General features: G+C 41.3%; 1 protein-coding gene and 1 pseudogene across 9 annotated transcripts in view; one reads left to right on the top strand and one right to left on the bottom strand.

Moving 5' to 3' along the window:
• The window catches only part of FOXP2 (forkhead box P2), a 356,609-nt gene that overhangs the window by 293,435 nt on the left and 35,674 nt on the right, over positions 1-27,500 (top strand). For 7 of the 9 annotated variants that reach the window (XM_035128710.2, XM_060279589.1, XM_060279588.1 and 4 more), the window contains 5 exons: positions 3,994-4,207; positions 6,923-7,027; positions 14,286-14,342; positions 23,894-23,981; positions 27,497-27,500. The exon at positions 27,497-27,500 is cut by the window's right edge and continues 80 nt beyond it. In XM_035128710.2, the coding sequence (XP_034984601.1) occupies positions 3,994-4,207; positions 6,923-7,027; positions 14,286-14,342; positions 23,894-23,981; positions 27,497-27,500 (468 nt within the window). The remainder of the gene's footprint in view (positions 1-3,993; positions 4,208-6,922; positions 7,028-14,285; positions 14,343-23,893; positions 23,982-27,496) is intronic. The other 2 variants (XM_060279591.1, XM_060279590.1) reach the window with 1 other exon arrangement.
• On the bottom strand, positions 18,893-19,001 carry LOC118091599 (5S ribosomal RNA; annotated as a pseudogene).

Here is a 27,500-nt window from a genome sequence, read left to right as displayed (position 1 = left end):
GTGAAGCTGAATGTTGGATGATTCAGGAAGAAATTACTTCCTTACACATTGCAAAGTTAAACTGTGCAATTTGCTTCCACAAGATGACGAGTGGCGGTCGCCAACTTGGAGTGGCTTTGAAAAAGGATTATACAAATTCATGGAGGATACGGTGATCTGTGGCTACTGGGTACATTGTCTGTGTTCTTTCACTATTGGAAGTAAGATGGCTTGCTGGGAATCACAGATGGAGAGAGTGCTGTTGCACCCAGGTTCTGCTGATAGGCTTCCCCATGGGCACTTGATTGACCACTGTGAGACAAGAGTGCTGGACTTGATGGGCCTTTGGTCTGATCCAGCAGGCTCTCCATACCTAACTCTGAAACTTCTCATAGCCCCTGTAGGAAGGGGAAGCCCAAGTGGTATCCTCCAGGTGTTGGACTACAACTGTCATTTGTCCCAGCTAGTGTCCACCAGCATCTGGAGGACACCACATTGGCAACCCCTGCCCTACACAATTTAATTAAGGAAAGTGGGCAAGCTTAAAAATGGAGGTTACACTGCCAAGACAGCTTTATACTAAAATATTAACATGATAATTTAGGGTTGCTATATTTTGAAGGGGAAAAAAGAGGACACTATGACATCCATTCAAAGCAAGTCAATGCAATCTGTCTCAAATTTTACCCCTGAAAAAGGGGACGTGTCCTGGAAACCGAGGACAGCTGGCAACCCTATTAGGATGCCACTGATTTTTAGTTTGTGTTTACTCTTCTTTAATCATGTTCTGTTACGGGGTAAGCACACTGGTAAAGGGAAAGTTCCACATCTGTTTGTAGTAACATGTGCCCATTTAACTCAGCCTGCACTAAAAAAAGACCTAGCTAATGTGGTGTCTCTCCTTCATGAGTGCATTTCTCAGGTGGAGGTGGTGTGCAAGCGCATGTGCACACACTCGCACGCAGACCTCCTGCCTTCCCGGCGCTGTGCATCACTGCCACTTACCTAAAGGGAGAGCATCAAGGCAGCAGGAGCTGTGTGCAGTGGAGGTGCAGCAGCAGAGTCAAATCTAGTTGAGCAAGTCAGCTTCATAACCCGTGGCCTGAAATTGGTTTGTTCAGCAACTAGCCATTCTTTGTTCCCTTGTTTGTGCATAATGCTAAGCCAAGAGGTCATCCTTCTGGTGACCGAGGGTGCAATCCCAGCACTTCGCTTAGACTGATGGAGGTGTCTCCACATAGCACTAAACCATGGTTTAGCTTTATATGCAGATTCAATCATTTTATTCTAGTATTATTTTTCTGAGTATTCCTCTGCACCTCAGCAATTCCAGGATGAAGGATTAAATCAGGCATCCCCAAACTTCGGCCCTCCAGATGTTTTGGACTACAATTTCCATCTTCCCCGACCACTGGTCCTGTTAGCTAGGGATCATGGGAGTTGTAGGCCAAAACATCTGGAGGGCCGCAGTTTGGGGATGCCTGGATTAAATGAACACACTATTTGGGTTGACTCATAGTCTGAAACTTCCCGCAAACAAGAATCCAGTGGGAAGGAACACTATATTTTCAGTGTTAATTTCCCCCCTTATAGTTCAGATGTTTAAATTCCACATGAAGATCCTTACTTAAATATTATTTTATCATACAGTGTTTTATAATTGGAGTTTAGTGTGATTCTGATGTTTTAAACGAACAGCTTCCACAGGTATTGAACAATTTAACCTACCATTATTATAAGTTGAGCACCCTGTTCTGCATTAAATTCCCAGCTTCTCGAGGTGATCCTCCCAAGTAAAGAAAAATTATTTGAGCTTTTCCAAGTGCAGCAAAGAAAGAGGAGGAAAAAATCCTCTTCTGCCGTGGCTCACATGCTTCTTAAACCCATTGGCAGGTTGATTGCTGGGAGAGAGAGAGAACAAGCTACCATGACCAATGTATCTGTTTATGCTTTCCAAGGAAGCACCTTGACCCTTCAATCCTCAAGCACCTTCAGTGACATGAACCATGCTTCAACACACAACTAAGTATACTTCTGCACAGTTGGGCATTGGAGCGCCAAATTCATATGTGTAATTATTTATTTATTTAGAGTGCCGGTGCCCTGCACCTGAACCAGACAAGACAACCCCTGCCCACAATGGGCAGGGGTTGTCTTGTCTGGTTCAGGTGCAGGGCACCGGCACTCTTGTGTGATATACCACACCATTCCTTGTATATCACACAAGGAAAAGGAACAAGGAGGGAAGAAGAATAAAGTAAACTCAGGCATCAGTTCTTAGATAAGTAGTTCTTAGAGGATGGATGGAAGCAAGGTCTACAACAGATGAGTGTACTGCCAAGCCCTAGTGAATATAGGAGCCATGACAAATGTGTAAATGAGACACCAGGTATATCTGTTTTGGGGGAAGAAACCCATTCCATGGTTCATAGAGGATTTTATGTTTATAGAATTAAAATCAAAGTTTATAACCCCACTGAACATATTTATATATTTATTTCATATCTATCTGCATCTTAGTATGTAGGCTACATTACACACCATAAATTTAAAACACATGTCTTCCCCCATATAATCTTGGGAACTATCGTTTGTTAAGGGTGCTGGGAAATGTGGCTCTGTGGGGATTAAAGGACAGTTCTCAGAATTGTTTGGGGGATGTGTGCTTTAAATTTATGTTCTGTACTTGGCCTAAGATTCCTGTGGAAAAAATGTAGCAATTAGTTTGCAGTGGTGTGCAAAAATAAAAGTTTGTGTCTTTCTGATGCAACTAATCTTTCCAAGCTATATATGAGGGAACAGTAATAAAATTCGACAATATTTTTGGTTGGAAAGTCATGATTAATGACATCTACTGAAATGATGAAAATAAATCACTTTTACATTCTTTGACCTTACTTAGCACTATTGACATGAAATTAACTATAAGTAAAAAATTCTTCCTCCCAAAGCAATTAAAATAATAATTTCTACCTTAATAATGGATATGAAATATTTTGCCCTTGGTAATCTAGCCCAAGCTGCAAGGAACCACAGCATTTTAATTTTTCATCAAGCCTTTTTTTGGAGAGGGCCAGATTTTTTTTTTTTTAAAGTTGATCAGATCTCTTTCATTCATAGTGGCATCTACTTTGATCAGAGGGATGCTGCGTATTCTGCTATACCAACTTAAGATCCTGTTCCTGTGACCTTCTGTTAACTCCATACCTCCCACCTCCTTGTAAGGGTTATAAAGGAATGTGGCAAAGTGCTTTTAAATTGTTCCAATGCAAGTGTCTGAAAAGAATTGGTATGGAGCATTTGGAGCTGGGGCTCTTGAACCGTTGTCCTTTTCCAAATGTTTATCTTCCATAAATTATTTGCTTATTTAAATTTGGAAATTAAGTAGGGGCAGCTAATATATGACTACGTATTTGCATGAGCTATTTGCAGGATGTTAGTTGAGATTCCCTCCTGGATTTGGATCCCATGCATATCTAACATGGCTTGAGTTTATTCCCCCGAGTTTCATTTTTTTCTGTAAAGAGCTGATTAATACTTCCATTTTTGTTGTAACCTGATACATATTTGTCTGCTTCCCCTTATGTTTTTGGTAAAGCAGTGCTTTTAAATAACTTTGTGAACTTTGGGTGTATTTAGCCATGTTTTGGAATCAAGAAATTGATTCTGCAGGCAATGAACATCTCATCCACCCGAATAGCTGTTTTTTCAAACAGTAGTTACCAGTTGTAGGTTTTACCTTGTTCCCTTTGATCCTTGAACAAATGTTTTGAGAGAAGGCATATTACGTAAGCTGGTGACCCTTAATTGACTGTTGGTAACCCCAAAAGGAAAAGCAGCCAAATTTACTGTGTGCCAATAAGAGGTAAAATTAAATTGTGTTTTACTATATGTTGATTGTGCTGGAAAAAACTGCATCACCTTCATTGTTGGCATTAATCCATTAATAACACTGAGCTCATTATATGAACCTCTTGCTTTGCTATATTACTGGAGCTCTCTTTCATTTTATAGCTGGCTTAAGTCCTGCTGAGATTCAGCAGTTATGGAAAGAAGTTACTGGAGTTCACAGTATGGAAGACAATGGCATTAAGCATGGAGGGCTAGACCTCACTACTAACAATTCCTCTTCTACTACCTCCTCTACCACTTCCAAAGCATCGCCACCAATAACTCATCATTCCATAGTGAATGGACAGTCATCAGTTCTAAATGCAAGACGAGACAGGTAATGAGATTTGCTTTTTCATCTGTCATGAAAGTGCTTTCTTCATAGTTATGCTTCACACAATAATTTCAACATTGAGCATGATGAGTTGCTTTGAGTATGATTCGGGAAAATTGTTGATTAACCACGAAGAGAATAGCCATAAACTTCCCAGTCCCAAAGTTAGGAGATTTGTTACTGAACATTGACTACAATATTTTCCAGGTAGCACACTGTCTTATGCAATCTCATACATTTCTACTCTGAAGTAAGTCCCACTGAGTTAAGTGGAGCTTACTCTGAGGTAAGTGCATATTAGGATCGCAGGTATTAAGTGGTGAACATGGAAGATAGATTTCACTAACTAGAATAAAGCAATCTTATATATTTTATTACAGCATTTCTGTATCTCCTTTCCTCCCTGGAGTTCAGGGCTGCATCCCTGGTTTCCAGCACACATATACCCCATTTTATCCTCACAGCAACTCTGTGGGGTAACTTAGGCTGAGGACAAGTGAGTGGGCCAAGCTCACCCAATAAGCTTCATGGCACATGGAATTGAAACTTGGTCTCCCTGAACCCTCCAATCGCTATACCACACTGGCTCTTTTTTCATGTAGGCAAGGCTTGTCTAAGAGGTATGTACAAGCCATGCTAAAAGTAATGGGAATCCTAGCATTTGATGGATTGGTGCCAATACAGAATGGTGTGCTTTTGGTGGTAAATGGCCAGCCATTGTTCATTTCCAGACTATAAATAGTTTGTGGACATCGGGTTATATTCAGAGGCACCTACTCTGCCTGAGGAAGCATCTTCTAATGGGGGGGATGCTCCTCTGAATCCAATCCATTTCTCCAATCCATTGAACTTAATTAACCAAAACGTCTCATTCATTTCTGTGAAATTCAAGTTACAATCCTAAGCACACTTGCTAGGGAGTCCCACTGAACACAGTGGGACTTTCTTCTGATTAACCTTGCTGAGGATTGCATTGTCAGTCATAAAGAAGTTTACCAGAGGCCATCTTACTTGTGAGCCAACCCATCAGAGCAAAAGTGGTTACACTGAGAGATTGTTGAAGATGAGAACTACAGTGGTACCTTGGTTTGCGACCGCAAACCGTTCCACGGAGGCGGTCGCTCCCCGAAGCGGTCGCTCCCCGAAGGCACGCTTCTGTGCGTGAACAAAGCGCCGACAGAGATTGCTTCTGCGCATGCGCGAGCTGCGCAGATTGCGTCTTCGCATCCAACATCGCAGAACCCAGATGTAAACACATCCGGGTCTGCGGCGGTCGGAAACTGAAGCGGTCGCAAACAGAGGCAGTCACAAACCGAGGTTTGACTATACAGTGGTACCTCTGGTTACGAACACTTCTGGTTACGCGCACTTCGGGTTACGAGCTCCGCTAACCCAGAAGTAGTTGTTCCTGGTTGTGAACTTTGCCCCAGGATGCGAGCGGAAGTCAGGTGCTGGAGCGCCATTAGCAAAAGCGCGCTTCGGGATAGGAACGGTTTCAGCTTAGGAACAGACCTCCAGAACGAATTACGTCCGTAACAAGAGGTACCACTGTATTCCATAAGCAATCAAAGGAGTTTTTTTTAGATGGTTTAGGAACTAAGGGAGCTGCCTTGAACAGACCATTGGCCCAACTACTAGCTCAGTATTGTCAGTGTTTCCCAAACGTGGGTCTCCAGCTGTTTTTGGACTACAACTCCCATCACTCCTAGTTAGCAGGACCAGTAGTCATGGATGATGAGAATTGTAGTTAAAAAATGCTGGAGATCCAAGTTTCAGAAACACTGGTCTACAGTGAGTGGCAGTGACATGCCAGACAAAGGACATAGCCTGCCCTACCAGGGGATGCTAGAGATTGAAACTGGGACCTTCTACATGCAAAGCAAATGTTCTACACTGAGCTATAGCTTTCCCCCGTACACTTTTTTGCAGAGAGTGTAATTAGAATTTGTGTGTTGCATCTATCATTCTCTTTAAGCTTCCATAATATTACCTTTCATTATTTTAAAATGATAACATCCAGGGGTAATTTTCATTTTGGCATTTCAATTAAGGTTGCTAGTTGATGATACATCAAAGGCAGTGGTTGATTTTTCTGGAACAGAGAGCCAAACTGCAGCATTGTGGAGGGAAAAAAGAAATTGTCACTGATAATTACCCAAGCAACTGACTTTCTCCCTCCAAAAAAACTGAATTCAGCATATAGTTGTTTGGATAAACAACATCAAGCAACTTGTGAAAACACTGCCCTGGGATAAAAACATTAGTTAAGACTGCAGACCCCAGTTTATTGATTTCATGAATAAAAAGTATAAAAAAACATGCAGAAACATTTGTAAGTCTCTTTTGGCCAGCTTACATACTTCTCAGGAAGAACTGATCTGTTTTGAATTGATTGATTATTTATTTATTTATGTATTTAGAGGGGGGGGAGGAATGTTAAGTTGAGGTCATATGGCAAAATTAGCATACTGTAACATACAGTCATTTTTTTCATCTTTTATTAACAGTCATCTTTGGCTCTATTCCTTCTCTAATTAGAACATCATCTATCCTTGGCAGTTGAACTATTCAGCAGAACGATTAGATTTTTTCTGACTGCTCTGAGCTGAATTGACCTGTTTTGACCTGTTTGTCACTGATCATAACCTGACAGGCACTAGAAGCCTCCTACTATTATGGCTTTTGAGATTAATTTGATGCTGTGTTCTTTTGCCACAGCTCATCACACGAGGAGACTGGAGCCTCTCATACTCTCTATGGCCATGGAGTTTGCAAGTGGCCTGGATGTGAAAGTATTTGTGAAGATTTTGGACAATTTTTAAAGTAAGTTGGTTTTTTTTTATTATGCAGTAAACAGAATTGAGTAGGTATGTAGATAATCCAGTAAAACTCAGCTGTAAAGTTATCGGATGTTTATGGCTTATGTACCAAAACACCAGATCAAGCCGACTGGAGAGGATAGAATTATTACCAGTAGCTTCCTTTCACATTAAATCATTTATTTGGGCTTTTTAGTGGCATGATGCTTACCTGACCCCTTTGCCAAAATGTAACCTCAGAGCATCTGTAAAGTGCCTTTTGATAAAATAATGAATAGGGGGGGAAATACATGCAACTGTGTGTATTGGCATGTAATCTGTAGAAAGAAATGTGCCTCTTTTGGCTGTCCTTTTGTAGCAATAATTCGCAGTCATGAGAGCACTTATTCCTGAGTGAACCTAGTGATTTCAGTATAGCTTACAATAGGGTCACATCTCAAGTACCGATTCATGGGCTCCGAGCCAAAGTTCTTTGGAGGTTCCAGTGCACTCATGGAGCTCCAGAAGGAGCAGGCTTCCCGCGAAGGCTCACATGCAAATCTTTCCGAACGCTAAGCCCATGGAATAACCTCCATTTACACAGGAGTGGGAGTGAGGAGACTGGGATAAGGTTAGATTTCAATTTATATGCTGCTTTTCCACAAGGAAATTACACTCAAGGTGGATTTCAGTACACAAAACAACCCAGCAGTAAAAACAACAGATGATCAAGCTTATCAATTTCAATCTGACTTACAAAAGGGTCACAGCAAGAAGAGTCCCTGGAACAGGCATAGAACTGTATAAGCAGATCTCTAAGAGCCTGTGACCTTCACTGCAGCAACCCTCCCCCTCCCCACATATGTGTGAGAGGTTACAATGGTTTGTTGGCTGTTTGTATAAAAAATCCACATTACACAGCTTCCCCATGCCACACTGAAGTCGTGTTTTTATATCTCTCCTAAGTTTAAATGAGTGCCTTACCATGTGACAAAGTATGAAGGCTTGCCCCTACTTAGAAAGGTGAAAAATCCTCTCCATCCTCTGGCATGTTTAATTCAGAATGCAGCCAATATCTGTGCAAAATGAAATCTGAAAAAGCGGGGTGTGCACCTTAAAATTAAAAAATATCCAGTTATTACAGTGAGTATCACAAACCAAGTTTCTGGCAATTTTGTAGCATTTTCATTCTGTGAGGACTGAGTGGGGCTGAGCTCAAACGGCGTGATCTCTCGTAGAAGAGGTGCACAGGGCTTTAGTGTACAAAGAGTCCTAATGGAACGTTATAGATAGGTTTATATAGATGAGTAACTTCACAAGCTGAGGCTCTTATGTTGTCATGGTGCAGCTAACAGGGTGAATGAACTGCTTCATGCTTCATCAACAATTAAGTTAATTAGCTCATTTGAAATTGTGCTGCTTTGTTGCCAGGATGTTGGTAGAAACATCAGAAAGGCCTGTTTACAAATGGTATAGAACCAGACTGTGTAGAAACAGCAGCTTCACAACAAGGCAAAGATGCACCACATGTCATTATAAGAAAACTATATATTTTTTGTATCTGAATGCTTACATTGAATATATGTACTCATCTATTTCAGAGTAGATTATGTTTGCTTTCCTACTTCATTTTACATTTTTTGTGGAGAATAGGTTTTAGGTGTACTTTAAAGAGTACTTTTACATATTTTTGCCCAATTTTATAAGAATACACTTGATCTGTACTATTTCTGTTTGTAGATTAAAGAGGTTACTGTTTGCGTGTGGGATTTATATAAGCTGCTAGAAATTATTCCATGCGAAAATAACCTACATACTGCATATATTGTTCTAGGCATAATTGATACCAAGAGTTCTAGCCAATTTAGCTCCAGCCTTTAGCTCTCCAAGCAAAACTAATTTTTATAAATACTTCCATCCTTCCAGAGTCTATTGATGTTAATGTTTCTCCCACTGCTTTCACAGTTGTTTTGTAGGTTCCTGGTTTTATAATGCACAGTCCCTGGAAACACTTTGATTAACAGTAATGTAGTTCTTCTTTACTTGTCATCGTTCCCATTTTGCTAAACTGTGTAACCCATTCAAGAGAACATCCTGAATGTTCTTGGGTCAGGCCAAGAGGTTCCAGATTCTGTCCTGTAGCCGAAGCCTATCAAATGTGCTTCCCTTTCCCATATGCACCCTTCCATACCACCTGGTTGATAATCCCCCTGTAACTGGGAGCTAGGGCGATACCTGGTTTTCAACATTGGAATATATCACAAGCTAAACATCACTATATATCACAATGTCTGAAATAAAGGATGGAACGATGTAGAGGCACTGGCTGGCTTCATGGGTTTTTCCACATTGTGATTTTTGCATAACACACACAAACGAACAACATGATTTGTGTTATATTGCCAGGTCAAAAATTATGAAACGGATATCACGAGATGGACTTTAAAAAAACTGGTTTTGGATGATACATTGATATATCACCCAGCGCTACTGGGAGCTGCATTGGGCTGCAAAGCCAGGGGGGCAATTACCCACACCTCATGCACTATATACCACCCAGAAGCCATGGCATTTGCTCTACTCCCAACAAAAATGTCATTTGAGACCATTGTTGTACACCTCTTTTAGACATAAATACAAAGTCACAGAGATATAAACTTGAGCTTCTTTCATTTGAAATACTGTGTTGCAGTAGTCTTAAAGTCTGAATCCTCTTGCCTTTAGCCCCCTTAGTATTCTTCTGTGCTCACACTGCAAAACCCCATTTCAATTAAAAACCTTTTATTTCAATTCAACTTCAACTTTTAGACCCAAAGAATGACTATTTTTTTTCCAATCCATTAACTTTATAGGGGATGACAGAACTAATGGCAGTAGTTTTCGAGACCTTGCTCTTAGTCTAATCTGTGTAAGAATGTTGTAGGTTCTGACTTGGAACAGTGTGGTACTTGTTAATAGAGCTAATGCAAGTATACTGTACTGAAATAAAATATTCATAAGGAATGCTACCCAAATCTAGTTGTGTGTCTATTTCTGCAGTATTCTTGTGATAAATTTGAAGTGGTCTCTGATATATAAAGTGAACTCTAACTTCTTGTGTTCAGAAACCAGTTTAAGTTGATGCCTTCGTGCTTCATCTTTTTTTCTTTTCTTTTACAATAATAATAATAATAAGCTGTGCTGAGGCATTTGAGGAGGAGGATTAAGACAGAAAACACAGTGGCTTTGCTTCATTTTTTTAATAATAGAAAGGATTTGGAGTGAAGTGAAGAATAATTTACAGAATATGACTTATAGTCATGAAAGATTTTTTTGTACCTTCATTTTTGTCTTTCCAGAAGTCAGTATGTTGATGATAAATATAAATTATACTTCTCTGCTCTGAGGTGTTTAGAATTTTGAAAATGCCACCTTGCACACGATGGAAGAGATTAATGAGATTAATATTACTCGCCTGTTATTTTCAAACAAGCATAGCTGGCTTTCCACATAATGTCATATCAGACAGACACACTGCCATACTGTTCTATACTTTTGATACCATGAAGCTTGGATGGATATTCCCAGCATGAGAAGTTTTGGGGTGATTTTCAGCCTTGATGAAGTCGTGTAAAATTACAGTTACTCATGTGCATCTGATCCACTGAACAAAAGCAATTCTGTAAAATTAATTCTTTCTGGCAGAGAAAAGCATCAAATTTTAAAGTCAGGTCAGAAAATATTATTGCCCAACTGCAGAGAGAACAATTATTGAGCAGAATACTGAGCAATGAAGAAAAGTGATTAAAAGACTGCCAAAAATGTTTAAGAATTTGTTTGGAATTTTACTATAAAACAGGTGTTGACAGAAGCTAACCATTTTGCCGGTTGCCAAGCAAGGAGCCCCAAAGATCACTAAAAGCATTTAATAGTAGTTCTTCATTACTGTCTTATAAATGTCAGAGCGTAATAACATATGACAAAACTTTGGTGTATTTTGTCTGCAAAACTAATTATCATTCCATTGGTCCTAAGTCAGTTTGAGTGTAGATGGATTTGACTTTTAGAGCTTTAAATCAAAAGGTTTACACTATAGCATTCCAGCCAGCAGACAAGCGTACTTTAACCTGCATGCAGCAGACGCCAGAGAAACAAAACATGATCTACCGTACAAAGACAGGCAATGTTTTCCTCTAAAGAGACAGAATTGTTAGTTTTGAGGAAAGGGAAGGGTGGAAAGAATGCTACAGAAGAAGACAGGGCAGTTTACCAACAGGACCCTTAAAGGGGGCAGCTCAATGCAACAGAAAGACTAATATAATTTAATTAGGTATCAAACTTCATATGTGCTTTTCTTTTAGTCCAGAGAGAGAGAAAGTTTGAAATAGATTGTTGCTATACCCTTACTCACATCTTGTGTAGATTAGCTTTGGCTTTGACTAGGCTGCCTGGTTCCAAAATTATGACCTCAAAAAGGCATTATTTGAACTTGTCAGGATGTTGTTTCTTTGGGTGACAGTGCCATCATCCTTCAGAACGAAGACATCTGACACAATCTGCTAAATGAATAGTGACATGCATTGAATAGTGGCACACACACAAATACATTTTGTATTTAAACTCCTGTCAGTGTTTAAACATTAAAGCTTGGTGCAAAATAAATCATACACTACTGATGGGCAAGTGGAACACGTTGCTAAAACCTTCTCTGACGCTTCAGGATTTAAAGGTCTAGCCCAGTTTTTCTCTTCAGAAATCAGATGATTTGCAATGAATTCGAGATTCTTATGTCAAAATTCATTTAATACTTTGTACTATTTCAGGGTAAGCTGACACATACCGTTTTAGTCCCTAAAACCTGTGGGAGATCAGTATACAAATGGAAGCAGGTCATTTTTATACTTTTTTGTTTTTGGTCAGGCTCCATCAAAAAAAACATTTTCCTAATTGTTTCCTTAGAAATTTGACTGCATATTTATATTTTTCCACATGCAAGTCTGGCAAGCCTGCACACAGATTCATGCAGTTTTGAAAGAACATCAGTCGACCACATCATTTATTCCATTTTGAAAACAAAAATCAATATACCTATAAAGTGACCCATAAATTAGAACTGGCTCACACAATGTTTGTTCAGTGCTGCCTTTCTGAAGGCACCCTTTGCATTTTTTCCTCACCTCTCTGTTTGAACTGCAGTCACAGTAAGAGGCTCATTAGGGGACATTAGGGACTGAGGCTCACCAGAATTCCAGCGCTTGCTTTGCTCTTATTAATGCATAGTAGAGTAGAATGCATTTAAATATTTCATAGGCATTCAGTAATTTGTGTGTAATCGCCTTGTTAGCAGACCAGTAGAAGTAGAACAGGTCTGTGAAATGGTGTTGGTGATTGCATGGGTAATTTACAGACCTTTGCCATCAGAAAGAGCATTATTGGGGGCTAGAATGAAGCTGTGAAAAAGAACCAGCAATAAGTCAGAGTGGGGGAAAAAACTTAATAAAGGTTTTGTAACAAGCATCTTCAGGGATAACAACCCACTTGGTTCTTTTTGAAGCAGCTATAATTTATGACATATGCAATATATCAAATGCATAAGATAGTATTATGGAGCATTCATATGAAAAGGGTATTTGCAACATTAGTTCCAACTTCCTGCAAGGGACATGATTAAATGATTAATGAAATGTCCCTTTGCATATGCATTTTGAAACAGCAATTAGGCACTGACTGAGAAAATCCACCAATCCTCTCATTTTTCAGTATTATCTCATTCTTGATTTATAAATCATAGAGAATTTTTGAACAGCAATATGTACCTGAGATGGTTGTAAAAAGCATAAAAGAGAATAATTTGAGTGTAAAATAGTAATAAATACATGAATTCATAATTTAATGTTAATTTCTAGCCTATTTATTTAGTCCCCTTGCATTGTGTTTATATCCAGCACTATTTCTGTACTTTGATTGGCATAATTAAGACGGGGAAATGAATAGGCCCCATTATTTTACATATCACTGGTAAACAATAGCAAGGAAAGGAGAAGAGAGATGTGGCAGAGGTATGTATGTGTTTTTCAAGTTCTCAGTAATCCACTGGAGGCTGTTCTATAAATGATCATTGAAGGGCTGCAAGCTAGCCTATAATTACAGGAAAGAAAGTGGCAGCTCTGGCATTTCATAACTATGTGTCCTCAAAGTGCTTTGTGAGTTTGTCACCAATGATAATTTAGATAGAAGCTCATTACTGAACATCACAACACTTTAAAAACCTTTCGCCTTCATACAGGAGAATAAAGGACTATTTTAATGGCAAGGTTCTTTTGTGCTCTGCTGAAAAATTCAATCAAGACGAAACCTCATTGACTATTATTGTAGTCTACAGTCGCTAGCCTAATAAAAGCAGTACAGATAAATTGAATAGGTCTCTGAGACTTGAGCACATAAATGCAAACATTTTGCTGGTTTTTAGTTCTTTAAATATACAGAGATGAATTGGAACGAAAAATCTAAACACATTTTTTGCCCCGATCCAGCTAGAATGTATGCAGATGTCAGTTTCTTTATGTGTGAATCATATCACTGGATTGGAAGCTTCACATGCACTTTCCATCTCTAATCCACAAGCTGGTACTCTGCATATGGAACCCTTATTTAAAAGCCAAGATCCCTGGGATTAAAGAGGCGAAGGTGGTGGTGCTTAGTTGAGTCCCCCTTCTCATATGCTTTGTATACAGGGGGCCCCAAATTCATTCTTTGGAATCTCCAGGTAGGGGTGGGAAAGCCCCACCCTGTCCGGAAATCTAGAGAGCTGCTGCCTGTCCGTGTAGTCAATGTTACACCAACCAAGGCAGTTTCACTACCCCTTTTATATCCCAAAACCCACTTAATCATTGGAATAGAGTCTTAGAGCACGCTTTTCCGGTAATGTCTGAAGCAGAATTGCATTCATCAGGTATTGTTATGCTATTTCTAGTTGTCACTCCTGGGCTGTGTACAGGACAATCTTTTCACAATAACAGTGGGAGTGCCTTCTTCCCCCAGAAATAGTGTGGTCATATTAGAAATGTGGGAGCCTCACTCCAGGGAGGTATGGGGGGATGCTTGTTTATTTCTTAATTCCTGATTTCAGCTTCTTCTCCATGTTCCATGCAATGAAACAGACTAGTGAGAATGATTGCAAGCATATTCTGGGCTACTCACATTCACTCCTAAGGGGTTCTAAGAAAGAGAAAGAGAAATGTTCTTGAATGGTGAGGTATTTCTGAGAGGGAGAGGTAGCATACTGCTCTTTTTTCTTTTTAAAGGACTACCTGTGTGAATATGTGGATAAAGACCCATCCTTTCATGTTCGTAAATCCAAGGTAAAAAACCAACCCTCTCTAAAACAAAACTGCTCCAAACATGGGAGGGGAGAGAGTATTCCTCAAAATGGGCACTGTCCAATAGGAGTCCATGACAAGTGCACCAACACTTATTCACGTTGACAGTAGCGGAGCTTGTTGATCTGTTGGCTACTAGTTTCAGTATTTCCAAATCGCTGCTTGAAACACTACGGAAACTTGGAAGAATCAGTTTGACCAGGGACCTTGCAGGACGGAAAGCCAAAGCATATATGCTGCAAGTACAATGCCAGTTGCAAAATATATCCACCCTACACCCCACTAGCAGGATTGTACACAAATTTAGAATACTCTGAACCATGGGTAGGCAAACTAAGGCCCAGGGGCTGGGTCGAGCCCAATCGCCTTCTAAATCTGGCCTGCTGATGGTCCGGGAATCAGCGTGTTTTTACATGAATAGAATGTGTCCTTTTATTTAAAACTAGCTGGCCCTGCCACGCATTGCAGTGGCTAATCCTTGTGACTGCCCCCACACTGTCCTGATCCATGACCTATTCTGTCCCCCCCCAGCTCATCCCTCCCTGTGAATCCCCCAACTCCCTCTTCCCCCCCAACCCCCAACCAGGCGAGTCAGTACCTCCATTCGGCCTAGTCTGTAAAGGCCTAGTCTGTAAAGGCCTGTTTTCAGCTGGTTGCTGTGGAATGTTGTGATGTCACCGATTGTCTGCAGCCAATGGAGACGCTGTTTCTCTGTTCTATCTCCCAGCATGCACTTTTATCTGTTTGGTGTGTTCTGAAACACAGGGTTTTGGGGTTTTTATGTTGCACAGGTGTGGCATCTGTTTTAGCAAACTTTATAAGAACCTTCAGACATTCACTTGGGACGTTGTGTCAAAATTTGAACGCAATCGGTGAAGCGGTTTCGGAGAAAAGTGGATAATAACCCACATGCCCGGTTTACATTTTTATATATAGATGCATCTCTGGGTTATTTGTGGGGCCTGCCTGATGTTTTTACATGAGTAGAATGTGTGCTTTTAATTAAAATGCATCTCTGGGTTATTTGTGGGGCATAGGAATCCGTAGTCCGGCCCCGCACAAGGTGTGAGGGACAGTGGACCGGCCCCCTGCTGAAAAAGTTTGCTGACCCCTGGAACTTTCCCATTCCCCAAAGTGGGACTGTCAAATGTGATATTGTCATTTTTAGAATGGAAAAGTTTGATTCTGACCAGATGCTGTGTTGTCTGCGATAAACAAGATAGAAATTAATATCGGGCTACTTCCAAACACAACAGCAGTTCAGTGTTCTTTCTCATTACTAAATATAATGTGACTACTTCTTTATGTGAATAAACCAATAAGTATGCTGACAGAGGTATCAGAGCTACCAGACACACAAGAAGCAACTGAAAAATTAACACATTGCATCTGAGGAGTTCATTAACAGAAACATGCATCTTGTAAGAAAGATGGCAAGGGATGTAATTGTAGCCACTTTCAATTGAAACTTAAATTTAATGGAAGGGCAATATTGTGACACGTGTTTCTTTTATCTGTTACTGTACAGCCTGAATCCATATTTGCCAAGGGCAAAAGGTCTCACCCCCGCCCCAGCCATCACCTCCCTGAAAATTCATACCCCATATGGATACTTTTCAAATCTGCTCTGGAGTGTTGAAAGACCCCCAGAACACACTTAGGGGGCATGTGGGGAGAGGTGGGGGGGCAGCGCTGTTGCATAGTCAGAAGTATGTACACTAATGGAACTGCTTTGTTAGTATTCAAAGTATCTCAGTATATCAAATCTCCATGTCACTACACAACTCTAGCCTGCAGGTTCCAGCGTCTCCTCTCAACTAATCTTCTCTGTCCTCTGTGTGTACAAATATCTTTCAAACAGTTTTAAGGATTCAGGACTCATGTGCGTTTTCTGAGTATTGCATGCTACATGCAGTATCTATGCAAGACAGGGTACTTTTAATCCAAAAGAATGAATAAAGAAAGGTCTGTTGTAATAACAAATATTACCCATAGCTGAGATGCTTGAGGAATTTAATTTCTGTAAATTTCTGTGTGGAGTGCCCGAATTTGCATCTCCCAGACTAATGCATGGTTTGGCCCATAAAATCCTTTGGCTTTTGCACTTCCCTAAATTCTTCTCAGCTCAAATACTGCACCAAAATGCATTAAAATGTGTGTCTTAGGGTAGAAACATATTAGGAAATGCACACATAGAGGTCAAATGCATATTTAAATATATATTATTGGATATATTAATTATGTATCTAAATACAGATTTTCATGCTGATGTTAAAAATGGAGCTTATTGCAGAAACAGAACAGAAAAGACTTGAAGATGAACACATGTAAAATTAACACTGACCAGAATTAGGTTGATTGATCCCTAGTTAAAAACAAATGATAATATAGAATACAGCTAAGTACCATCTTTAATTTCAGTATGTTTTATACAGTTCTAACTGTTCTTTCAAAAAGTGAGGAGTCAAGTCTTTTAAATTTTATTTATGCTGATTTTAAGCAAGGGGGAAGTTAGTTTCAAGCTATAAACGTTTGTTAGAAAAATCACTATAAAAGGATTTCCAGCAAACTTTGGTTACTTGTAAGAGAAGTAACTATAGTTTGTGATCCTCTCTGGTTAGAATATGTTTAGGTGATTCTTTTTTTTAGTGCTCATTAAAGTGAGGCTCAGAATAGTACTGCCTGGAGTTGAACTTAGTTCAGACAGGTTCTGTTTCAATTCCCCCACAGACCACTGCCAGGGTACCTCTGCCCTGACCTCTGCCATTCTGCTATTTTAGTCCTGGGATTCTTCTAAGGAGAGACTGACAAGAGTACCAAGTTACACAGGGGTTAATTAAAATGGCTAGGTGTCCACTGGAAACTTAACTGAAAGTAAATCCGCTCTAACTTCCATTGATGCAAGTTCCTTTTGTTTCATGCCAATATAGATTCTCTCCACTAAAGACTAGCATCCTGCTTACTCTCCAGTACATCCTCACAACTGATCTTCTGTGCTCTCTACCTTGCCTTGACAATGTTACTTACCTATATCTTACAAATGTGAATCTTCTTACAATTGATATTTCTGCAAATATAATTTGATCTGTGTGTGGATATCTTTTTAGCTAGTGCTTGGTTTATTTTAAAAGGGTGGCAGGAACTAGCCTGTTCTGAAGACACCTAAACACCTTTTTCCTAATTCCAACACATGAGCAAGCTGGCTATTATTACTTCACATTCTCAGAGGCACTCTTTCATTTGTGACTTCAGTTGCCTTTGACATTCCCAAACAGATTCTGGATGTTCCAGTGATTCCAGATTCTGGAGGGTGGCTCAAATCTGGCAATGTGCTTATCAGATGTTATTTATATAAACATTTTACAAGTTTATGACCTTGTTTTTGCAATAGCACAACTTCAGCCTCCTCATGCCAACATTCTCCCTCATGAAAACATATAGCAAGACTCATTGGGTTTTCAGTAACATTGACATCTAGCAAAATAACATTAAATGAATAAGGTTCGAATCCTCAGCTTGTTGGGCAGTCAAAATCTCGGGGTCCCTTGCAAATTATCACCTATTAAGTTTTTGAGCACACTAACTCACAGAAAGCTTCATATCTGGGAGTTTCTTGTGCATGTGCTCTATTGGGATAACATTGAACTAAGAAAACCTGATTGTAATTTTATTTCAAGATCAGGTCAATATTATTTTGATCTGTTGTTGCAGGGCCCCTAAAAGACCCATAGATCGGTGCCTGCTCTGCCTACTTTGTAATCTGGCACTGTCCTTGGCCTTCACCTAGGAGCCTGCTGCGGCTCTTTCTTTGAGCTTATAATTCCCACCCTTGCCCCCCCCATTGACTTTCTATTGGGATGGAGCCTCAGTTCTTGTATTCACTTACTGGCTGATGGCTCAGGACTGTAATTTGATTGCAGTGGCAGCACTATTGAAGCGGAGGATGTCCTCTGAATGCATCTACCTCCAGAGCCAAAGAGTGAGGGAAGTGCAACCAGATGATCATGGGAAAGAAATGTTTCTGTTTCTGTTCCACTAGCTAATAATAGTAACAACAGCAGCAAAAACAATAGATGGGAGAGGTGATCCATCTGCTGAGGTGGAGGAGGGGTTGCTGCTTTCTGCACACATCTGCATACAAAGAAAGATGTGGGACAGTTTTTTGTGCTTGTACAAGAGCCTCTCTTCCCCAGTCCAGTTCCCTAAAAAAGCACCCATAAGAAATTTAAGCCCCACTCAGATGAAACAGAATGTTTGTTTGTTTGTTTGCAATACTGCCCTTCACAGGGCACTTTACAGCATAATAACACAAAATACTAAACACAACAACGAGAGTGTTTAAAAACCACGTGCCATTTAAAAGCTGCTACACATACTGCTGGCTGATCCAATAGAATGAATCATAGAACTGTAGAGTTGGAAGAGATCTCAAGGGTCATCTCGTCCAACCACCTGAAATGCAGGAATCTCAACTAAAGCATCAATGATAGATGGCCATCCAACCTCTGCTTAAAGACCTCCAAGGAAGGAGAAGCCTACAGCACCCGGTATTCCCAGGCAGTCTCCCATCCAAGTACTAACCAGGCCTGACCCTGCTTAGCTTCTAGGATCAGATGTGTTCGGGGTAGTATGGCTATAGACAAGAAAGTCTTTGTTTAGTCTGCCTTCCTTTTGGGGGGGGCTGGGTCTTTCTTCATTACTTTCTATCTATTTTCCTATGTATTTTCTTTCTGTTGCTTGTTCTTGTTGGGCTTCCTTCCATCTTCTTACCCCTGCCCCTACTTTGTTTCTGTTCTTTCTTCTTCTCCCCATTTTCCTTCATAGCACCTGAATATCAGGTATATCCAGGCATATAGATATTTGTGATGTGAGCAAGGAAGAGGAGGCAGTGGAATGTGCTGAGTCTTAGGTGAAAGTCAGCTCAGAAATAGGTCCCATTGAGTTCAGTGGTAAAGGCTGCTTTAGAGCTATTCCAATAAAGCTACTGCTTTTCTCTTGACCCCCACTACCCCCACTTCATTCTTCTCAGATTCCATTGGTATGTTGCTATATGTGGGTCTGAGATGGCCTTTTCTCAAGAGCCAGTCTTTCTTCAGGACTTGACAGCCTTATCAGTCTTATCACTTCTGGTCTTGTCACACAGACACCCACAAATAATGAAAGGGTGGGCTTTTGAAAAAGCGGTCCCACATATTATGTGACATTGAAAACAGCAGAGCTGAGTTGAGATTGTTAGATATAAGAAGCCAACTTTATATTTCATTATAAATCCAAAGCTATAAATGTGTTGGTTGCTTCCTCACGAGTAAGCAGCTCCAAACCCCGTGCTTGGTTTTTTACAGGGTTTTATTATTCACATATGTACAAGACAGAGCATCAAAAAGCATGACTGTACTATTCCGATTCAGAATCCGGAAGCACCTCCCTTCGTTACTTCCGCCAACATAGCCCCCTGGGCACCCTGAACCTCCTCCGTTGGTCCCTCTTCTCTCCCCCCCTTCTCTGTTGGGGTGAGGGTGCTGGTGGAGCGCCTTCTCCTCTAGAACTGCTCAGTTGCAGGACCAGCACTGTAGTTCCTGGAGCCTGCCCCTCCTGAATGCTTTGGTCCACCCTCTGCAGCCCTCTCTCTGGAAACTTCGTCTCCTCAACATCCCTAAGGGTCTGCACCTCCTCCTAAGCCCCAGTCCCACCTTCCGGAGGAAGCTGCTGGGCTCTGGGGCTCTGGCATCCTCCGAGAGCCCCTGTTCCGATCTACCGGACTCTCCGCTGACCCCTGGTGGTTCCCTGACAAAAACATAGGCAGAATACAACCCACTCCACTTATCATCACAAAGAACCCAGCGCAATAGCTTAGGCAAGGCCTAAGTCCATATTCACCCACTGAGCTTCATGCTTGAGAGGGAACTTGAAGCCAGGTCTGCCCTTTCCAAGCTTAGCACTGTATCCACTAGCCACTGGACTATATTGTCCCTCAATCAAATTGTTAAATAGATGACAGGATAAAAAGGCCATTTCAGCCTATTACGCTTCTTAAAGTCAGCTTTCTCTGGAGACCACTGCAAGCAAAGCTACAAGTAGATCAGTGTGGCTCTATTAAGAGGCTTCTGGGCATTGGCTTGCTGGAGAGAAGCTACAAAAGTTTGTTGTTTGAGCATAATTGTACTGGCACATTTAGTTTCTTTGCATTACATTGCATTTCAGCATTATACAACATTGTACATATATTAAGTTTAGCTTTGATACTGTAAGTCTTCTGTGGCTGTGTTTACCTCTATTGTCACTTGCTTTGCTAACACTGCCATTTAAGGGATGTAGTGCAGCTGTCAAATTTCTTGTCAGTAGAGATTTATGACTCCAACATGCATCACACTTACACGAGTATACAAAGTATTGCATACTGGGGGCAATAGTTTCTCATCCATACCTATGTTTCATCTGTATATTTTAGTCATTTTTACTTAAAAACCGATGCCCATGTTTATTAGATTCAAAATCACCCTGCCATATTTATTTGGAATCTGTGAATAATTTAGATTTGTATCACATTAACCCTCCAACTGCTAAGATCTTAATTGCAATAATAAATCATAGGCATAGTTTAAAAATATCTGTAAAGTGCAGGCCAGACTTCAGTGATGTGTCACACAGCAAATTAATACATCAATTAACTTTCTATCTGTTTACTGTAATTTCGAGATCAGTCATTAGACCATGATTAACCAAAAATAAAATAAAAAATAAACTGTTTTACACAGCTGGTTGTTCTTGAAGCATTACACCTGCTTCTAGAAGGAAATTATGATTTTACTCAGAAGCTTGAGAAAGCAAGTAAGTGAAATTGTCTGTTTTCATTTGTAGACAAGGCCACTTGTCATTTTTTTAAATACCAACTTTCCAGGGAGAAATATCAATATGGTAAGAGTTTTGGACTCTGATGCCTGTCCCAGGAATGGATTATGAAGTCAGGGATGAACACAATATAGCACAGTTGTTTTGTTACTTTAAGAAGTTGAGCCAGACCAATGGCCCATCTAGCTCTATTGCCCACATCAGAGATTCTCAAACTTTCTACCTCCAGGGCCCACCTGGGTTGACTGAAAATTACCGAGACCCACCAGTCACAAAATGGTGGTGTGGGGACAGAGCCAGTGCTTAAATTGGTGGCAGATGGAGGCAGAGTTTAGCATTATCTGCTGGTGATCACTGCAGCACTTTCTACAGATATCTAATTCAGCTGTGGAAACTGCTAATTCTTTGCCACAGTGTTTTCATTGTGGCAAGGCATTCCACAGCTCAGCTTTCCTCAAGCAGATATTTGTTCTGTAAGTATTGTGACTCGCCCTCCCCATTTTAGGCAGAATTTGGTGATCCAGAGGCTCTAAGTGGAAAAGGCTTCTTCTTTTATTGTTTTAGCTTCCTATACCCAGTGCTATTTTTCTAGGAAAATAGGTTCTGTAACTCACCCTGAATGCCTCCCTTGTTCTCTTAGAATGGCAATGGCACCCACCTGAGAGGTGCTGGAACTGAGTTCCAGCTAGTTCCGGCTGAATAAAAGCCCTGCCTACCCACATCTGCCTCTGAAAGTATTTTTACTCAACCCCAGTTAATTTCTTCTCACACTATCCTTCCATACGCAACTTGTACTTCACCTCTACCCTACCCCCAGCTGTAAATTTCTTTAATCCATCTCTCTGGTCCTTTTGCATGCACATCGTCTGCTTATAACACCACTCTTCTCTTAGCCCCTTCCTTTCTATTAGTTAATAATAATAATAACAGTAAATATTAAACGTTTACCTCTCTAATTTCTTTCAGGGAGGCTGAATTGCTCACCAGACCTCCCAATACAGTGGCACCTTGGGTTGTGAGCCTGATCCGTGCAAGAGGCACGTTTGCAACACACAGCGCCGCGTCTTTGCACGCGCGTGACACAATTTGGCACTTCTTGCGCAAAGTGCGATTTAGTGCTTCTGCGCATGTGCAAGTGCCGAAACCCAGAAGCAACCCGTTCCTGTACTTCTGGGTTCAGCACATCCATAACTCGAAAACGCACAACCTGCAGCGATCGCAACCCGAGCTTTGACTGTACTGAGTGTTACTGCTGTTTACTGAGTGATGGAGAGGCAAGGGATTGAGGGTGGGTGATGCAGGCATAGTGGTGCAGCGAATCCAGTACCATTACAGTGTGTTACCATATTGCCTTTCTTCCTCTCAGTAACCAGCAGCAATGCTTGCTATTGGGAAGTCAGGTGAGTAATGTTACAGCGGTTGCCACTGTGCAAGACTATTATTGGCTTAACATTTTCTCCTAGAAAGCCAAATATAAATTACTAAATATACTGCCGTATAATACCTGACCTCTTCCATCATTTCAGATCAAAACAATCTCCATTGCTATTTAAAAAAAAACCTCCATTGGTCTGTGTTCTTCCTTTATTCCCTTTTCTCTAAAGCAACCCAAGCCTCATCATACAGTTCAGTTTTCATTGCTTTCCACCACTCATTTAAATAGGCATTTTTGACAAATTCAGGAGGATTAAGGCAGTTGTAGAGAACCTGTAGCCCTCCTGATTTTGTTGGACATCACTGCCATCAATCCTGGCCAGCATAGCCAACAGTCAGTGATGACAGACATTGGAGTCCAACAATGTCTAGAGGGCCACATGTTTTCCATCCCCACTATGAAGTAGATATGATCATTTTTGTCATTTAGAGATGTCTTTGCGACATTGAATAGTTCCTGGCATAGTTACCTAATCATTTAGCAGTTGGCACAACTCTACTCCGTAATGGTGGCGGTGGAAAGAGCGGCAATTGAACTCATGATTTTAGGCCAGCTTGAAGATAATGGTGTGAGAAGCCAATGAGGGATTATGTTGAAACAATGTAGAATTCCTATTTAGGCATGTTGTAGCACTACAGTTCTCACAGGTGAGACATGAGAGGAATGATACGGTATATAAATGTGAGATCTTTCTTGACACATGCACATTTTCATAACACCTCCTATCTGTGTCACAGAGCCCAGTGATGATACAGAGGTTTGTATCTAACTTAAGTTCTGTTCTACTCAGTGTAGACACACTGAAATTAATGGACTTAAATTAGTCATGGCCATGAATTTCAATGGGAATCCAATGTGTAGAACTAGCATTGGATACAACTCAGAATGTCCATTTGCCTAATTCAAACTAGGGCCTTTGTACACAGCCATTAGTGACACTTCAACCACTCAAAACTCCATTAATGTCCACCCAGTGGTGTTCTGTGGCAGTTTGGTAGAAGAAACAGCTTCTGTCATTCCCTGTTACCATTGCAGTTTTGGACCATTGGATGAGAGAGCAGTCCTGTTGTGTCTGTTGCTTCTTAGGTTGAGTTGCTTGAATTAGCCTGTCTATGACTACCTCTCTGGTAAATGAAAACTCCCTTTCTCTATTAATAACTAGGCCGAGCTGGGGGCAAAAAGTAAGGTTTAGGAGATTTATAGCAGCTTCCTAATGTTGTGTTGTTTTTATTCTGTCTTCTTTTACTAGGCACCTTAATAATGAACATGCATTGGATGACAGAAGCACTGCTCAGTGTCGGGTGCAAATGCAGGTGGTCCAGCAATTAGAAATACAGGTTTGGGAAAATCTTCTAGAAATCTTTGACTTCCTTGAAGAAATATGATTTGTTCTGAATTGATTATTAATAATAATAATAATAATAATTTATTATTTATACCCCGCCCATTTGGCCGGGTTCCCCCAGCCACTCTGGGCGGCTTCCAACAAAACAGAAATTCTAAAATACAGAAATCCATCAAACATTAAAATACAGAAATCCATCACACATTAAAAGCTTCCCTAAACAGGGCTGCCTTGAGATGCCTTCTAAAGGTCTGGTAATTGTTGTTCTCTTTGACCTCTAGTGGGAGGGCATTCCACAGGGTGGGTGCCACTACCGAGAAGGCCCTCTGCCTGGTAACTTGGCTTCTCGTAGTGAGGGAACCGCCAGAAGGCCCTCGGAGCTGGACCTCAGTGTCCGGGCAGAACGATGGGGGTGGAGACGCTCCTTCAGGTCCTTTAGGGCTTTAAAGGTCAACACCAACACTTTGAATTGTGCTCGGAAACGTACTGGGAGCCAATTAATTAGAATTCATAATTTACTATTACTTAAAAGTTCTGACTTACTGTTTTATAGATTTATTTTATAAATTATGACAACCCTACACAGACTGTTAGTGTTTGGGAGCATATCCCTTTTCACATTATCACTTATGTCACATGGTGGCTCTCCCGATGGTGCTTTTTTTGTCAACTGTGAGCAGTAGCTATCCACAGCGCAAACGGCACAAACTCTCTCAGAGGTTATCCAAAGTATATATTCTGTAAAGGTTGCTGACTTTAAGTGCAACCAGGAAAGATTTGGGGCAAGTGAGAGCTGAGTGGACTGGACAGTAGACCAGTCAGTACCCTAAACTTAGGAAGAATTTGGATGACTTTGGGGGAGAAGTTAGATGGCCCAAATTTCAGGAACGTCAGACAAAACTTCAGACAAATTTCAGGTGTCTGCAATTTCCTGCCTTATATATGTTTAAGGTTGTCTGGCAAAATTAGGTTTAATAATTTCATCTGTGTAATAGGTAAAGGTAGCCCTGACCATTAGGTCCAGTCGCGGACGATTATGGGGTTGCGGCACTCATCCCACTTTACTGGCCGAGGGAGCCGCCGTTTGTCCGCAGACAGCTTCCAGGTCATGTGGCAAGCATGACAAAGCCACTTCTGGTGAACCAGAGCAGTGCACGGAAACGCCATTTACCTTCCCGCCAGAGTGGTACCTATTTACCTACTTGCACTTTTGACGTGCTTTTGAACTGCTAGGTGGGCAGGAGCTGGGACAAAACAACAGGAGCTCACCCCGTTGCGGGAGCTCACCCCGTTGCGGGGGTTCGAACTGCCGACCTTCTGATTGGCAAGCCCCTAGGCTCTGTGGTTTAGACCACCGTGGCACACACATCCCTTTTCATCTCTGTGGCACAGGCCAAAAAATAGTGGTACATTTAAATGTAATTCGTCTAATTTAATTTGTAAGTTTACCTCCTCCCATTTGTTCCAATACAACTTCTAAGGTCCACCAAAAATATCCTCTTAATGAGGCTTTCTGTATGGCACATTCAGATAGCAAGGGCAAGGGCTGCCCTCAGTGACTTCCTCTTAACACGAGGCTCGCTGAACTCTAAGCCAGAAGCATTATAATGCCTGTCTACTTGGACTCGCCTTTAAGTTCACAGCCAAGTGGGAAATTGAATATTTTACTGGTGGGGAGCTTGCTTTTTAGTTACCTATCCCAAACCTTTGGAAATTGGAGAGCGCTCTCTCTCTCTGTATACACAGGTGCGTAGCCAGGATCAAAACTAGGGGGGGGCAAGGGGCGGGGGCAAGGGGCAGGAGGGGAGGGGCCACAGTGGAAATGTGGGCGGGGCCACGTGGCCTGGGCCTCCCAGGTCTTCGGAGGAGGCGGCCCCAGGCTCCCGCTCCCGGCGCGAAGCTCCAGAGTCGTGCAGGGAACGTGAGCCTGTGGCTGCTTCCTCTGCGCCTCCCAGGTTTTCGGAGGAGGTGGCCCCAGGCTCGCTTTCCCTGCGCGACTCTGGAGCTTCGCGCCGGGAGCGGGAGCCTGGGGCCGCCTCCTCCGAAGACCTGGGAGGCGCGGAGGAGGCAGCCACAGGCTCGCGTTCCCTGCGCGACTGGAGCTTCGCGCCGGGAGCGGGAGCCCGGGGCTGCCACACTGCGCCCCCCAGGCTTTGCTTCTAGGGGGGGCAATTGCCCCCTCTGCCTACGCCCATGTGTATACATATAGATATACATATACATATACATATGCACACAGAGACATTTCAAATTACTACATACGTTTCTCTTTTGTACTTTTTTCTGGGTCTAACAGAAAATGTAAGCCTTCATCTTTATGAATTTGGCTGAAGAACAAGTTTTAAAGATTAAGCTTTGAGATTTGACTCTCAGAGGCATATTAATTGTTTTTAGTGTATTCAAATAAACCTTTCTAGAATACTGCTCTTAACATCTTTATCTTTGTGCATGATACTTTTTTTGTCTTTGTTTGTTATTATGGTATGTGTTTTTGTGTTTTTATATTGTAAACCGCCATGTGATCTTCAGATAAAGGGCAGGGATTTTTAAAAAGTAAATTGATGGTGGTGGGGTGGTGATAGTTTTGGGAAGTTTTTAAAAACTTGCATGATTATTTATTTCTGTGTTTTAAGTAACTGGGTGCTCTTTGAACCCAAAACTATAAAGATTCTTCTCTTGAGTGCTGTAAAAAATCAATTGAGAATTGATTGTAACAAAACAAAAAAAGGGTGTGGGTGTAAATAACTCTGATAAGTTTTCTGAAGCATGTTGAAAGGTTTCTTAAGCAGCTGTTTACCATTTATAAAGGTTCCTCTGTAATGCGAAAGGCCGAACAGAGTTTCTGCTTGCAGGGTGACCAATTATGAGTTCCTCCCCCCCCCTTTGTGTGACTGATAGAAAAGTAAGGTCCATCAGTTGTAATGAGACCCAGTGCAGTGTAGATGTCGGCTTAGTGGCAGAGTTCAGCATTTCACACTGCCTGGTCCCTGTCACTCTATTGAATTAGATTGATGATGGCAGATTGCAGGGGGCACTAACTGGACCTCGGTGGGAATGGATGAAGTGTGCAGACAATCCTGGCAGGCACTGTGCTACAAGGACCCCTTCACCCCTTCACAGTTGTTGGCACTAGTCCATTGCTATCAGTGTCCACAGGATTTTTAAAGAGACACTATGGGCCATCTAATTTATGGTCCTGGTAACTTGTTACTGTCGAGGCAATGGTGACCTCAATTCTCTTATTGACAAAAAGATGAAGTATTATTTGTTTTCCCTGACCTTTCAAACACGAGGAGGAAAGCTATAGGTGGGCCTCTCCCCCGCCCCGACCCCCAGAATTGCCAAAGTTGCCTTTCTTTGTACACACGTTGCTACTGACATATAAGGATTTGATATGCAGGAACCATTACCCTACAACAGCCTCCAATGATACGATGTAGCAGACGAAATAAAATAGCTGTATTAGTCATTTCTAAAATGCTTCTGATCTCACTCTTTCTTTAACAGCTTT

Source organism: Zootoca vivipara, chromosome 10, assembly GCF_963506605.1.
Source record: "Zootoca vivipara chromosome 10, rZooViv1.1, whole genome shotgun sequence".
Classification (NCBI taxonomy): domain Eukaryota; kingdom Metazoa; phylum Chordata; class Lepidosauria; order Squamata; family Lacertidae; genus Zootoca; species Zootoca vivipara.
This window is presented reverse-complemented; position numbering and strand designations above follow the sequence as displayed.